General features: G+C 34.5%; 1 protein-coding gene across 1 annotated transcript in view; it reads right to left on the bottom strand.

Moving 5' to 3' along the window:
* Nucleotides 1–13319, bottom strand: part of FOXP2 (forkhead box P2) — a 659704-nt gene that overhangs the window by 22203 nt on the left and 624182 nt on the right. The window contains exons 18-19 of the mRNA XM_027539578.1: nt 12206–12275; nt 11300–11463 (exon numbers count right to left, since the gene is read on the bottom strand). Of these exons, the coding sequence (XP_027395379.1) occupies nt 11300–11463; nt 12206–12275 (234 nt within the window). The remainder of the gene's footprint in view (nt 1–11299; nt 11464–12205; nt 12276–13319) is intronic.

Raw genomic sequence — 13319 nt, 5'->3', positions numbered from 1 at the left:
CCTCATTGCTGTCTGCCATTAGAGTGGGATCATCTGCATATCTGAGGTTGATATTTCTCCCGGCAATCTTGATTCCACCTTGTGATTTATCCAGCCCAGCATTTTGCACAATGTTCTCTGTATGTAAGTCAAATAAGTAGGGTGACAATACACAGTCTTTTCATACTCCTTCCTCAATTTTGAACCAGTCATTTATTGTATGTCCAGTTCCAACTGTTGTTTCTTGACATATAGACTTCTCAGGGGACAGACAAGGTGGTCTGGTATTCCCATCTCTTTAAGAACTTTTCACAGTTTGTTGTGATCCACAGAGTCAAAGGCTTTCTCATAGTCAAGGAAGCAAAATTAGATTTACTCTGGAGTTCCCTTGATTTCTCTATGATTCAACAAATGTTGGAAATCTGATCTCTGGTTCCTCTGCCTTTTATAAACCCAGTTTGTACATCTGGAAGTTCTTGGTTCACATAACTGCCAAAGCCTAGCTTGAAGGCTTTTCAGCATTACCTTAACTAGCATGTTTAGCATCCAATTAGTGCAATTGGAGGGCAGTTTGAACATTCTTTGGCCTTGCCCATCTTTGGGACAGGAATGAAAACTGACCTTTCCAGTCCTGTGGCCACTGCTGAGTTTTCCAAATTTGCTGACATACTGAGTGCAGCACTTTAACGGCATCATCTTTTAAGACTTGAAATATCTCAGCTGGAATTCCATCACCTCAACTAGCTTTGTTCTTACTAATGTTTCCTAAGGCCCACTTGACTTCACAGACCAGGGTTTCTGGCTCTGAGTGACCACACCCATCGTGGTTATCTAGGCTTATGGTTTTATTCTTCTGATATAATAATCCTGATATCCTCTACTAAAATCTAGACTTTTAAATTCCAAATTGAAGCACACATTAGAGAAAGATTTAATTCTCTTATGTACAGAAGTGAATAAGAAGATTGGATAATTAAAAACAACTAGAAATGATAAATTAGCTCTTATTTTATCAATCAAGAACTTATAAAACAGATCTTTACTACCATGACTTAATATTTTTCCAATTTTATTATTTTTCAGGACTGTTTTCTCTTTAAATAACATTAAACATTTTTATATTGAAATAACTGACTTTCCTTTTATTTGGATGTTTGCACATAGTTGCCATTAGAACAGTACCCAAACCTCATCCTGGTTCAACAAATAAAAATCCTGCTTATTTCTGGATGAAAATGAAAATATTCCTCCTCTCAGAAATGTACTGCCATTAAAAGAGGATAGAAAAATTGGAGTGAACAAGTGATTTCCTTTTCCATATATATCTTGTTTAGTTTGCTTTATTCAGAATATAATTAGAAAATGCCCTACCAAATTTCTCATGTCTTTTCACTATGGCTAAGGATAAACAGCTAAAGAAATTTTAATTTTCATCTTGAAGTCAGAATACAATGTTAATACTAATATATTTAATAAATCTTATAACTCCCATATTCTATATTGCCATTTAGTGTTAGATTGCAAAGGAGTGTTGTTTTCTTATAAACGTAATAACATTTTCTCTCATAAGCTATATTGCCATACTTAGGATGCAGTTTATAATTCTATTCTACATCCCAAAAGATTTGACCCTAAGGTAGAGTTCCAAAGTTCCATTTTAAGTCAATAGAAGTTCTAAGAAATATAATAAAAAGGCAGATTAAGGTTAATGAAACATAATTTTATAAATCAAATGTATATATATATATGTATATGAAATTTCCCTAAGATTTCTTCCCTTTACCTTCAATATTTTACTGTAATTTGTTAAAATTTATGCAACACTGTTTAAAGAAACTGGATTTTATATGATTTGGAGGCTCATTCCCAAATGAGTTCAGATAGTTTTGCTGTAGTGATGATTAAAAAACACAACTAAATTCTTTAAGATTTACCATGTTATGTGATTTATAAGAGTAATGGATGTGATCAGAACAGCTGTAATAAAATGAAAATACAAATGTAGTTACTTTGATCATTGAGGAGACCAAGTATATCACATCTAATCTCAGAATCAAAATAGTTGCCCATTGAGATGCAACTCGTATCCTTCCATTTTGTGTCTCATAAGTGGCAGCTTTCAATAAGCATTCAAGTAAAATAATTAGCCTCCAATTAAAATAAATAAATTTATATTAAAAAAAATAAACATTCAAGTATAGGTCTAAAGGACCTTTATATTTCTAATGTGCTGGCCAGAGAAATAAAAGAAAATTTAAATTATATCTTATCATTTGACCATTAAGTCAGCTTTGATGCTGCTTCATAAGTCCTTTGAACATTTATCTAAAAACTGTTTTTGCCTTGTTCCTTGGACCAAGTTTCAGTCAGAAATGTCAGGATGAGTATATGGTACACAAAGTATATGCTCCTATTTCTCTCTAATTCCTCTTTGATAATGTGGGTTCTGGTTCCTTGAAGATCAGGACTTCAAAGTCCTGGATGTGCACTACAGCTCTTGCCAGTCCTCCCTGACATAGCTCATACATTTTTCCTGGACTGTTGGTTCCTCTGCCAAGCTACCCTGATGGGATGCTGCCCATCCACTGCTCGCTCCTGGCAAAGCTGTTCCTTGGATATCTTGACAGATATCTTCCCTAGGATTACATATGGTTTGTGTGATTAGGTCTATCTCATCTCTGAGACTGTTGCTTTGCTGGAGCTATTCTTTTGCTTAAATTAAACTGTAGGACTGACTCAATGTTTAGTTTCCTCCAAACTGTGCTTAGCTATGTTCTGTTAGTTCTTAGCATGAGAATGGAAGAGGGAGTAAAAACAATATTTATCTTTTATTACAAATCTAGTAAATTATGTCTTTCTCTGACCTGCTAATTAATAAAAGGGACCTGAGATTTAATGTTTAAAATGCAAATTTATCAAGAGTAAGATAACATTATGTGACCAAGGATTATTTCTGCTCCTGCCTTTTACATGCTCTGCTGATGTTACACCATTTTGAGTCCTCAAACATTAAGATTATGGTAAGCACACTGAAGAATGTTAGCTTCCACTAGTTATGTGAAATCATCTGGGCATCGGTTGCTTATATAAATTGTTAATTCTATCCTACTCATAGAAACTGCTTATGGGATTTAGGAACCCTGAGGTAGAGGTTTATACTATGTTTTATTGGTGTCAAAGTTTTTAAATACAATGTTGTACTTATCTGAAAGGTAAATTTAAAATCCTCCCAAAGTAGTTAAAATGCATATAATTTTAACATATATTAAAACAATATCTTATGTAAATTATCTTCACAATAAGTAATATTTTGAAATGATAGTCAACTTTACATAACAAATTCTTTAGTCATAAAATACCGATAGTCACCCAAAGACATCCACTTCCCTAATCCCTATGTAAAAGCTGAAGTTAAAATACCATATGGGTATATGAAACCCTTCATTCTTCCCTGGTGCTAGAAGGGAAAAATTTAATACTGAATAATAATTATCATTTTTAAACAATTCAGTCAATTACTTTTTGACCCTTAGCAAAATGAAATTTCTAAGGCTCAGTGTTAGTGCAAACGAAGATGTACTTTCTAACAAAGTGTCTTCTTTAGATATAAAGCAGAAGCAGTAAGCTGCAATACTGTCAGCTAAAAATTTTTTGACACTCTTTGCCTAAATTGTAGGGATTCATACCACAAATGTCAGATACCATCTGTATAGTTCTATAAAAATCCTTTAAAACCCTATAGGAACCCACAAATTTCCACAATTGGCACGGTGGGGATACAGCACTTTTTAGCTGAAGGCACTGTATCTATGGGAGGATCTTTTTATTAGGAGGAACTAGAATGAGTTGTAAGTGCCACATATGGGGACTAGAATAATGTAAAAAAGAACAGCAGTTACTGAGCCATACTTGTAATGCTTAAAAAAAAAGAGAGAGAGATGATAAAGAGCTGGCATAGTCATAAGTTCTGTACAATCACTTTGGAAAGAGATCTCAAAGCTAACTAGCAAAGTTAATAAAAAAAAAAAAGTTTAGAGATTAAATAAAAAAAAAGAATTAAAACAGAATGAAAATTATAAGGCCCAGAAATGTTAGGAAGAAAATTAAAGATGACTGAAAAAGTATGAATTAAAACATTTGTGAAAACATATGTAAAGGAAAAAATGCTTTTATGTTTAGAGGTTCTTAATGCAAATTCAAAATATCAGCAAAACTAGTACAGACTTAACAGGTATGAAAACAATGAGTATTTCACTTGTTCAAGTCACTTTCAATTGCTTTCCTCTGATATACAGAGCCACTCCAATTTTAAACGCTTTTATCCACAGAGAGATCTAAGATCTGTAGGGATTTTATATAAAATATCACCAACCAAAGGTGTAGGATCTGCAAATTCTACATATGCCTACAAATAGTAATTTAAATTTTAAGGCAGCCACAGATAATAGAAGGAAGAAAGGTAATATTATATACTTGAACTTTTTCATTATGTTTCAAGACAATTCACAGCTTATATTAGATTTTCAACACTGTTCTACATAATTGGCATCTAGCAGTGTCCCTTTTAGCTGTCTTTGGTTGCAAAGTATTATTGCTAGGAGAGGCTGGAGTTTATCATTGGAGTTATACAATGAACTGAGGTTCTCAAGAAGCAGAGGATGTTGTAAAGATGACTAACTGGGACATGTAATGCATAGAAAGTTCTGGGGTATGTAGAATCTGCATTCAACATGTTAATAAAATGACTGATGTGGTCTCCATTGAAGTCCTGGAATAATACTAAAATACTTTTGTGTGAATGCTGTGGCCTTTGATTCCCTTACCCTGAGTGAGGTTCTGGCTTCGAAGAACACAACAAAATTATTTTCTAGTCTTATAAGAGCCATATTAACATTCTATACAGAAATCTATACTGAAGATCATTAACTTGCAACCTCAAATATTTGCTTTAATAAGAGGGAGACAATAATAATCACCTGTAACTAATATAGACTATTAACAGATAGAACTTTGAAATGTCATGGAGGCTAAGAGGATTCAAGAATGACACATAAGAAATGATCTGAAAACTCAACAGTAGGAGACTCTAATAATCAGAAAGGGGAACTGCATGACAATGGAAGGCTTTATGCATAGAGCCCTCCACACAAAACCAGCTCAGAAAGTACATTCGTTTTGATCTCTAGAAACAAAATTTGAAAACATAAAAATGGGAACTTCATTTAACATTTTTACAAGAGAAAGAAAAGGCAAATCTGAGCCAACTTATTGAGAGTGAGGAGAAACAATTGCTTAATAAAAAAGAAAAAACTGACTTGAACTAAGTATGGAGGGTACATCATTAAATTTCTCTTGGCTTCAGGTTTGGAAGGACACAGGAAATGGATTGATTCTATCAGTGTGAGTTCACCTTCCAGGTCTACTCCAAATGTTTTCTTCTCTTTTCATTCATTTAAGTCTAACACAAGGGAGAAGAAAGTAAGTTCAAATTATTTCTGCCTGAACACAGCATCAATCTTAACTCTTCATGTAGTTTTTATGAGAGGCAAACACTGATATAAAATAGGAAAAAGTGAAAGTGTTAGTCCCTCAGTTGTGTCTGACTTTGTGACCCTATGGACTGTAGCCCACCAGGTTCCTCTATCCATGGATTTCTCCAGGCAATACTACTGGAATGTGTAGCCATTCCTTTCTCCAGGGGATCATCCCAATTCAGGGATCAAATATGGGTCTCCTGCATTGCAGGCAGATTCTTTACTATCTGAGCCACCAGGAAAGCCAATAATCTATAAAACTCCGGAAAGTCAGGTAATCAGGGAATATTGGCACTGAAGTGCAGAAGGAAAGATATTATAAATTGTAAAGATATTCATATTCTTATTGGAAGTGTCTTTTACATTTGTTTAGACCATGATGGCTCTAGAACTCTTACAATAGCAGTAGAAAATAAATTTTAGAACTCTAGTTAATCGAAAAGAGTGAAAAAAACAAGTTTCAAAAAATTATTAGGTAAAATCTATAATATTCCACCTGGCTTTAACCAGTCTTACTTTCTGCTAAAATTCTCTTGAACATTCATCTGATTAATACTGTATTAATCTCAACAATTTTTGTTTTCTTTTTCATTTCACCCTCCACAAGATAAAATTTAACAAGGGCTAGGAGGATAATTACAAATGCAGTGAAGACCTGCCCCTTTCTATTCCCCTAACTTTGGACAGTTTTAAAATACCTATTAACTAAATAACATTTTTAAAAAATCATAAATGTACTGTCAACATTTCAAAAAAAACTCTTAATTAATATTCTATTCAATTATCTCATCTTCTGACATTTCTTCTTATTCTTCTTCAGAGTTTTAAGAGAATCCTGGATTGTATTTTGAAGGGATTACTTCTTGAAATCAAACCATTTTAAGTAACTGTCACCTCCCATTTGATTCTTTATAATCAGTATCACATGGTTACTGAGTGCTTACTTTGTTTGGTATAATGTCTTAGGGGTTTCATATACTATAATATATCTAAAACATAGTCTCTGTCCTTAAGGGATCTTCCATTAAGTGAGAGATAACTGTAAAATGAGCATGTATGTGTGCAAGAACACATGAGCATGTGCACAATCACACACACACACACACACACACACACACACACACTATGCTAGTTACAAATGCTGGTACACATAACAAGTTTTTCAGAAATATGGAGATGAGTGTAGGTCCTGACTGCAAAATTACTTGGGAAAGCCTCCTGGAAAACTAGGATGAGACCCTTAAGAAAAGGTAGAATTTAGAAAAGAGAGGACAATGAAAAGCAGAAAAAGTAGAGAAGAAAGGCAAAAGAGTTAAGGCAAAATAAATGCACTTGTTTGGCAAAAGCCTTCATTTAGGATAGTCTAAGGGAAAAAGCCACAGAGCCAGGAGGTGTTAAACATGGAGTATCAAAACGAAGAATATGGATGATAATTTGGCCCCCTTTTCTCTAAAAGTAATTTATGAGAAGCACTAAACCATAACTACTCTACTCTTGTAAAGCTTCAAAACATCTTTTCTATTAACTTAGAGAATATCTCTATGTTTTACTATTCTGGAGTTGAATAAAGACTAAGTGAAGAAACAGTTTGTTTCACTGTTTCCTAAATCTAAGGACATTTACATTCTTGGATTCAGTAAGTAAGATACTGATTATTGTCTTAATAAAAATGTTTTAATGATCAATATTTTAGGTATTATTTAATACTATAGGTAGATCCAGATGAGCTACAGCATCCTTTGACAGCACACTATTGAATGTTATAATTTCTGTATCGAAATATGTAAAGACATTCTCAAATAGTACCTAGAAAGATAAACATTTACAAATATACACATCCTAGATTTGATAAGGTAAGTGTAAACAGATGCCGTGACTCCTTCCAAGCAAAAACCCCACAAGACTAATTAAGAGAAGCAACTGGCTCCCTGTAATATGAATGTGCAAAATTAAAGCATGATAAACTGATATTTACATAAATATTAAACCATTCTTTTATACACTGTCCATGATCTTCTCAGATATGTCATGAGTGGTTCAATGAATGGCTTTTTCTTCAAATGGAGAAAGTATTCAGAGGCTAAATTCCAACACTTTAAAATGCCACACACACAACAGTCTTTATCTGTTTGAGCACTGCCTCTAGAATGTGAGAAATGATTTTGTGATAAACAGTCTTATTTTTAAACAAGCATTTCTACACAAATCTTTAGAGTTGAAGCAGGAAAAAACAAACAAAAACACTTACAGGTGCTGTTAGATTTACATTAACCAAACGGTCTCTATCGAGTTCCTCAGTTCTCTAATGCTGCAGCTATCTGTTTAATTTTACCTTAAATTTTTCTAAGGCCCTTTCCCCTCCTTTATTCATTTTGGTAAGCTGAGCTCATCACCATTTTTCCCCTCGAGCCTGTTCTCTCATGCCCTCTCTTGGTGGGCTTTTAAAGTTGCTATGAAAGTGAAAGTGAAAGGCGCTAAGTTGTGTCTGACTCTTTGTGACCCCTTGGACTGTACCATGGATTTCTCCAAGCCAGAATATTGGAATGGGTGGCTGTTCCCTTCTCCAGCGGATCTTCCCAAGTCAGGGATAGAACTGGGTTCCCTGAATGGCAGGCAGATTCCTTACCAGCTGAGCTACCAGGGAAGCCCTTAAAGTTGCTATGATTTTCCCGAATTGTCCTCTTTGTCCCCAGCATTCAATCAGTTGTCTTGTCATGGATTCCTTGCCCTCCCAGGCTGTCTTGCACTTAAGTCACATACTGAATCCTGCAAGGATTCATTTTCTGCTTCGAATCTCTCCCAACTTCAGAATGTCCTGCCTCACATTAGTTTTATTCAGGCATGGTTCACTCAGTACACTCTCAGATTACTCATTCTAAAGCACATCTCTGATTATGTGAAACTCAAGCCCATAACATTAACAGGCTCCATACTGACTAAAACAAACATCATAGCTTGATCTTCAAAGCACTCAACGATCTCGTCTCCTTTCATATATTCCAAATTCTATTTCCCTTTTTATATTCCAAATTCCGGTCAACTGCGTATTCACTGTTCTCCAGACAGATATCGTGTGTTCTTGCTCTGGGCTGATATTCTTTTATTTGAATTGTTCATTGCCTCCAACCTCAGATTACATCTTAGCTCAAACATCTCTTATCTCACTGACTCTGAGGAAGGTGCTCCCTACCATAAACTCCTGTCTTACATTCTTTCACTTTATGGGATCTGCTTGCTTCATGAATTATAAGAGGAGGTGGAAGCAAAAGAAGAGGGACTATTAAGGAAAGTAACCACACAGTTATGGAGTGCCTACAAAAAACGTATTGAAATGCAGAATATTTTTATATTGTTTATGATCTCCTCTATAGCAATAATGAAGTATTACAAGAAATAATATGTCAGTAACTCTGAACACAGCACTATGAGGAACACAAGGAACAATTTATTATGTTCCAGGCACTCATTTCGTTTTCAAGAATCCAGTGAGGTTCATATTATTAGGACTTAGCTCACTTTCAGCTGAGAAAGCTGAGGAAAGAAATAAATCTTAGCTATGAAGTGCTAACTCTGGGATTGGAACCCCCACAATCTATCACCAGAGCTCAAATACTAGGCCTCTCTGCCTCTTGCTAACAATTGCATCAGCATAATTTACCCCTCGCCTCCCCCTCACCAATAACAAGGACCATACCGTGATTTCATTTCAGGACATATGACTGTGCTATTGAAATGTAAAAAACAAACAAAAAACCTTTCACTTCTGTCTAATTTTAAAAGAACTTTGAAGTGCATTCAGTTATATGCAGCCAAATTTTGATGAGAGAATTAGATAAAACTTTTTCTTTGTCTTTGATGTACATTAAATGCCTTAACATTCTTTATTTCCAAGCATCTTAAAACTCTATAAAGATGAAGATATAGAATATTGAAATGACATTCCATAAATGAAAAGTCAAAAATAGCAATTGACAAACAAAAACTACTACTAATCTATCAATGCTGTGATTTAGCCCAATTATTATTTCAGGTTCTAAAATACAGCATTTAATGAACTATTTTATTGAGTCAGTCAGTTTTTTAATGTTAATATTCTTATCATTGGGCACAAGTTTTAAAAACCACCTCCCTACATACTCTTTACATATAATTCACAACAACCCCTATAGATCACATAGGAGCTCAAGGAGTTGCATCAATAGCTTAAACAATTTCATTACAAATACATTTCATTTGTCTGAAATAGGTATTTTTTAAAGAGGGAAAACATGATCTAACTCTTGTTTGCTCTTTAAAGTTTTATTGTTTTAGCATTTTATACAGGGAGTGAGTATTAGCATACTCAGGAGAATGGCTGAAAGTAAAGGTCTCAAGCTACCCACTGCATGGCTGAGAGGATAAAGCAGGGATATAAAAACTTTTGTCAGATTGTATACTTTCCTCATGTTAGAGTGCTGCTACTCTCAAGAGCATATATTCACGTTCTTTCTACTTCGAGTTTTATTACTTCTTTTGTATTATTTAATACATCTAAAGACACTTTCAAAAGACAAATTTTTCCATTTTGAAAAAGTAATGGTTTGGAACCTGATAAAATACATTAATGTTCACCGTGTGTTTTTCACAGAGGTGACAGAGTAAAAGTGCCATAAAGCAATTAGGCACACAACCTTAAAGACGTTAATATGTCAAACAAAATGAGATGTCCAGAAAGTCAACAAAATAATATCCTGTGAAAGGCCAAATGGAAATAGGCCCCAGGAAAGACCGTATTTCTCTTTCAGGCTCTGACTAGATATTTAGTGAAAAAATACGGGAAGAAAATATAAGAATGAGAGAAAGTACTGTTCTTACCTCAATAACTTGAAAATAGAAGCACATGATGTTTAACTCTCAGAAGTATGGACGTTAAGTTACAATACATCCTAACTAAATGAACTGCTCAGGATTCAGATTCTAATTTTCCCTCCTGAACTCTAAGTTTTAACGAGGTCCATACTTTTTAGTAAACAAGAAACTGATATGCTTGGCTTATTGAATAAGGCCAGGCATTTTTTCAAGTGTCATACACATTTCTGAAATCCACAATACATCAATTTTTAATACATCTACTCTCTCAGCTCCATTAAAAAGATGGTAGGGGAAAGATTTTAGAGTAATTAATGATATAGTTAGCTGCTAAATATTAATAGGAATCGTAGTCTTGCATAAAATATAACATATAAACCTTGCCAATACAGACGCACCAGTAATTAAAGTTGAATATGTAATTACACTGATTTATAAGACAGGCAAAAAGTTACACTTTACTAGCTTCTATGTAAACTGTGGCTAACAGTTAAACTTTGCATTTTACGGTTTATAAAAACGGGCAATATCTTGACTACAGTTCATAAATGGTTTAGAGACCTGTAATAGTAGTAAAAATTATGACAACTTATTCCATCATGAATATTCTTATTGCACCATACAAACCAAACTGTGATAATGATCCATAAGATGAAGACTTATCTTAGACACTTCTATACACCCAAGAGAATGTTAGTAGCACTAAGAATTTGTAGAGGACTGCTAGTCCAGCCATTACAGGACACTGGAGAGAATCTAAAAGCTGTATTAAAAGCAATTCTGATACACTTTTTAATATCATGAACCTGGTGAAGTTTAACTCCATTTAAATTTGTATTTTTTACTTCTACACTATTCAAAACTTCAGAAGACTACTAAATTTTAGAAGCATGGGCGTATAGGTTCTTCCCCTTATGGAGTCTGTTAGCCCCACTTACATGTGCGGCTGAGGCGAGCAGCCTGGGCTGCTGTTCCCATTGCTGTCGATATGATCCAGGGAACCATTGAGGTCTTCGTGGACAGCCTGCAGCAGGCCGCTGGAGGCGTTATTGATCAGCCCGGGGTTACTTAGCAAAGGTAAACTGCTCTCTGCCAAGGCAGCCTAGTGAAATGAAGAGGGTGTAAAACAACTTTGGAAATGCCCTTTCAAAAAATTTTTAAAACGTCTATCTTCTATTGGTTTTCAATTCTGATACAGGTATTTCAAAGGCATTTCAATAAAATGTACGGGAAAGACAAAGGTTCCTAACTGGCAACTTGTGGCAGCAACACCAAGGAAATTAAGTGTGACACTCAAATAGAAACAACTCTTCTCCCAGCAAACTTTCTCATTCAGCTTCCTATATAATGAAAGAGCGTCCTCACATGAAGCAAAATACCCCAAGATAATATAAGCAGTTGCTCTGCTTTTTAAAAATGACCAGAACTTAACTCAAAATAAAGAAGTCCTGACATTTGCCTCCTCTGCATAAAAATTATATATTATAATTAAACTTTAAAGTTTTTGCCACAAGCACCATGTTCCCCAACACTATGATGTGAAATCATTTATGACAGCCTGGATAAATATTAATGCATAGCCACATGCATTTGCAAAAGCTTCTATCAATCTAGCATTTGCAGAAAAACCGAGTGTTCCAGATTTTGCCACAGGGTGTCCTTCTTGCTTCTTCACATCAAAAGTAGCTTGAATTAGAACCAGTGCTTCCTATAGTACTAGGTACTACAACTTACTTGGATGATAAACCAACTATTAAGAATAATCACAATCCCACCTAAATACAAAGACATGCCAAAAAATTCAGATACAAGGAATAATGAGAAGCCACATTTAATGATATTACCTGCAAACTGGCATTCAGAGCTGCTCCATAGCCTAAACTGGTAGGTATGTTTTTTACTAAGGTTGGGCTTCTGCAAGAAAAAAAAGATGATTTATTAGTTAAAATGTAAAGAATGTGTATCTCGATAAACTCAGCTAAAAAGATATGTTCTGATTTGTTGCCTCACACAACTAGTACAGAATGGATGTATATAAGACCACAGAAATCAGGTGATACAGTTCAAACGTAATTTTTTACACAGTACACACACACACATCAATCTGGCTTAGGAAATATATAAATTTAATCCAGGAATCTAAGTAATGAAACTTTATCTAGACTATGGTGTGGAGGCAAAGTAGAACATGACCTTGAGGATCCCCCAAACTGTGGAGGTTTTACAGCTAGGTGGTTTTACATCCAAGAGGAACAACATTCATATAAAATTTTTAAAATGTAAATATACAACACAATTACCAATTTGATGCAATCAGGAAATAATTAATGGTTAATTTCTGGAACACCATGAATTAACATAACAAATTACCATAGTTAATTGAATGACAACATAATGGATTAACTATTTCTTGAATGCAGAAATTAGCACATCCTTGACTACAGAAATAAAAAATGAAGGGCTAAAGAGCAGATAAAATACATTAAGGTCATGTCTTCAGAGAAGGTAGCAGCAGTTGGGGGAGCAGGTAAATGCTACATGGAGTTAATTTATTGAGTCCCAAATGTATTCTATTATATTTCTGACTTAAATTTGGCAGTCTTGTTCTCTAGGGGGAAAAAAAACCACAACACATGATTCCAAACTTCCCAGCCAGTTATTTTCTCACACTACCACATCTTGATCATCTTAACAGCCTTGAACAGATAGCTGATGTGGCTGAGGAAAAAACTGGGAGGGTCCAAATAATAAAGTTTGGTCAGGAAAATAGAGAGTAGGTGTGAAACAAAATCACTATTCTTTCCTAATATATTCTCATTAATTCATCAGAAAAAGGTACTTGTAGGAATACTAGTGTTTGTAACATTAGCTTTTCTTTCAAATAGAAAGAATTGTGCTCTATTAGAGGTTATAGTGCTACAAAAAAAAAAAAAAAACAAAAAAAAACAAATGTCTTCC

Source organism: Bos indicus x Bos taurus, chromosome 4, assembly GCF_003369695.1.
Source record: "Bos indicus x Bos taurus breed Angus x Brahman F1 hybrid chromosome 4, Bos_hybrid_MaternalHap_v2.0, whole genome shotgun sequence".
In the NCBI taxonomy this organism is placed as follows: domain Eukaryota; kingdom Metazoa; phylum Chordata; class Mammalia; order Artiodactyla; family Bovidae; genus Bos; species Bos indicus x Bos taurus.
Note: the sequence above shows the minus strand (reverse complement) of the source record. Positions and strands in the feature narration are given on the sequence as shown.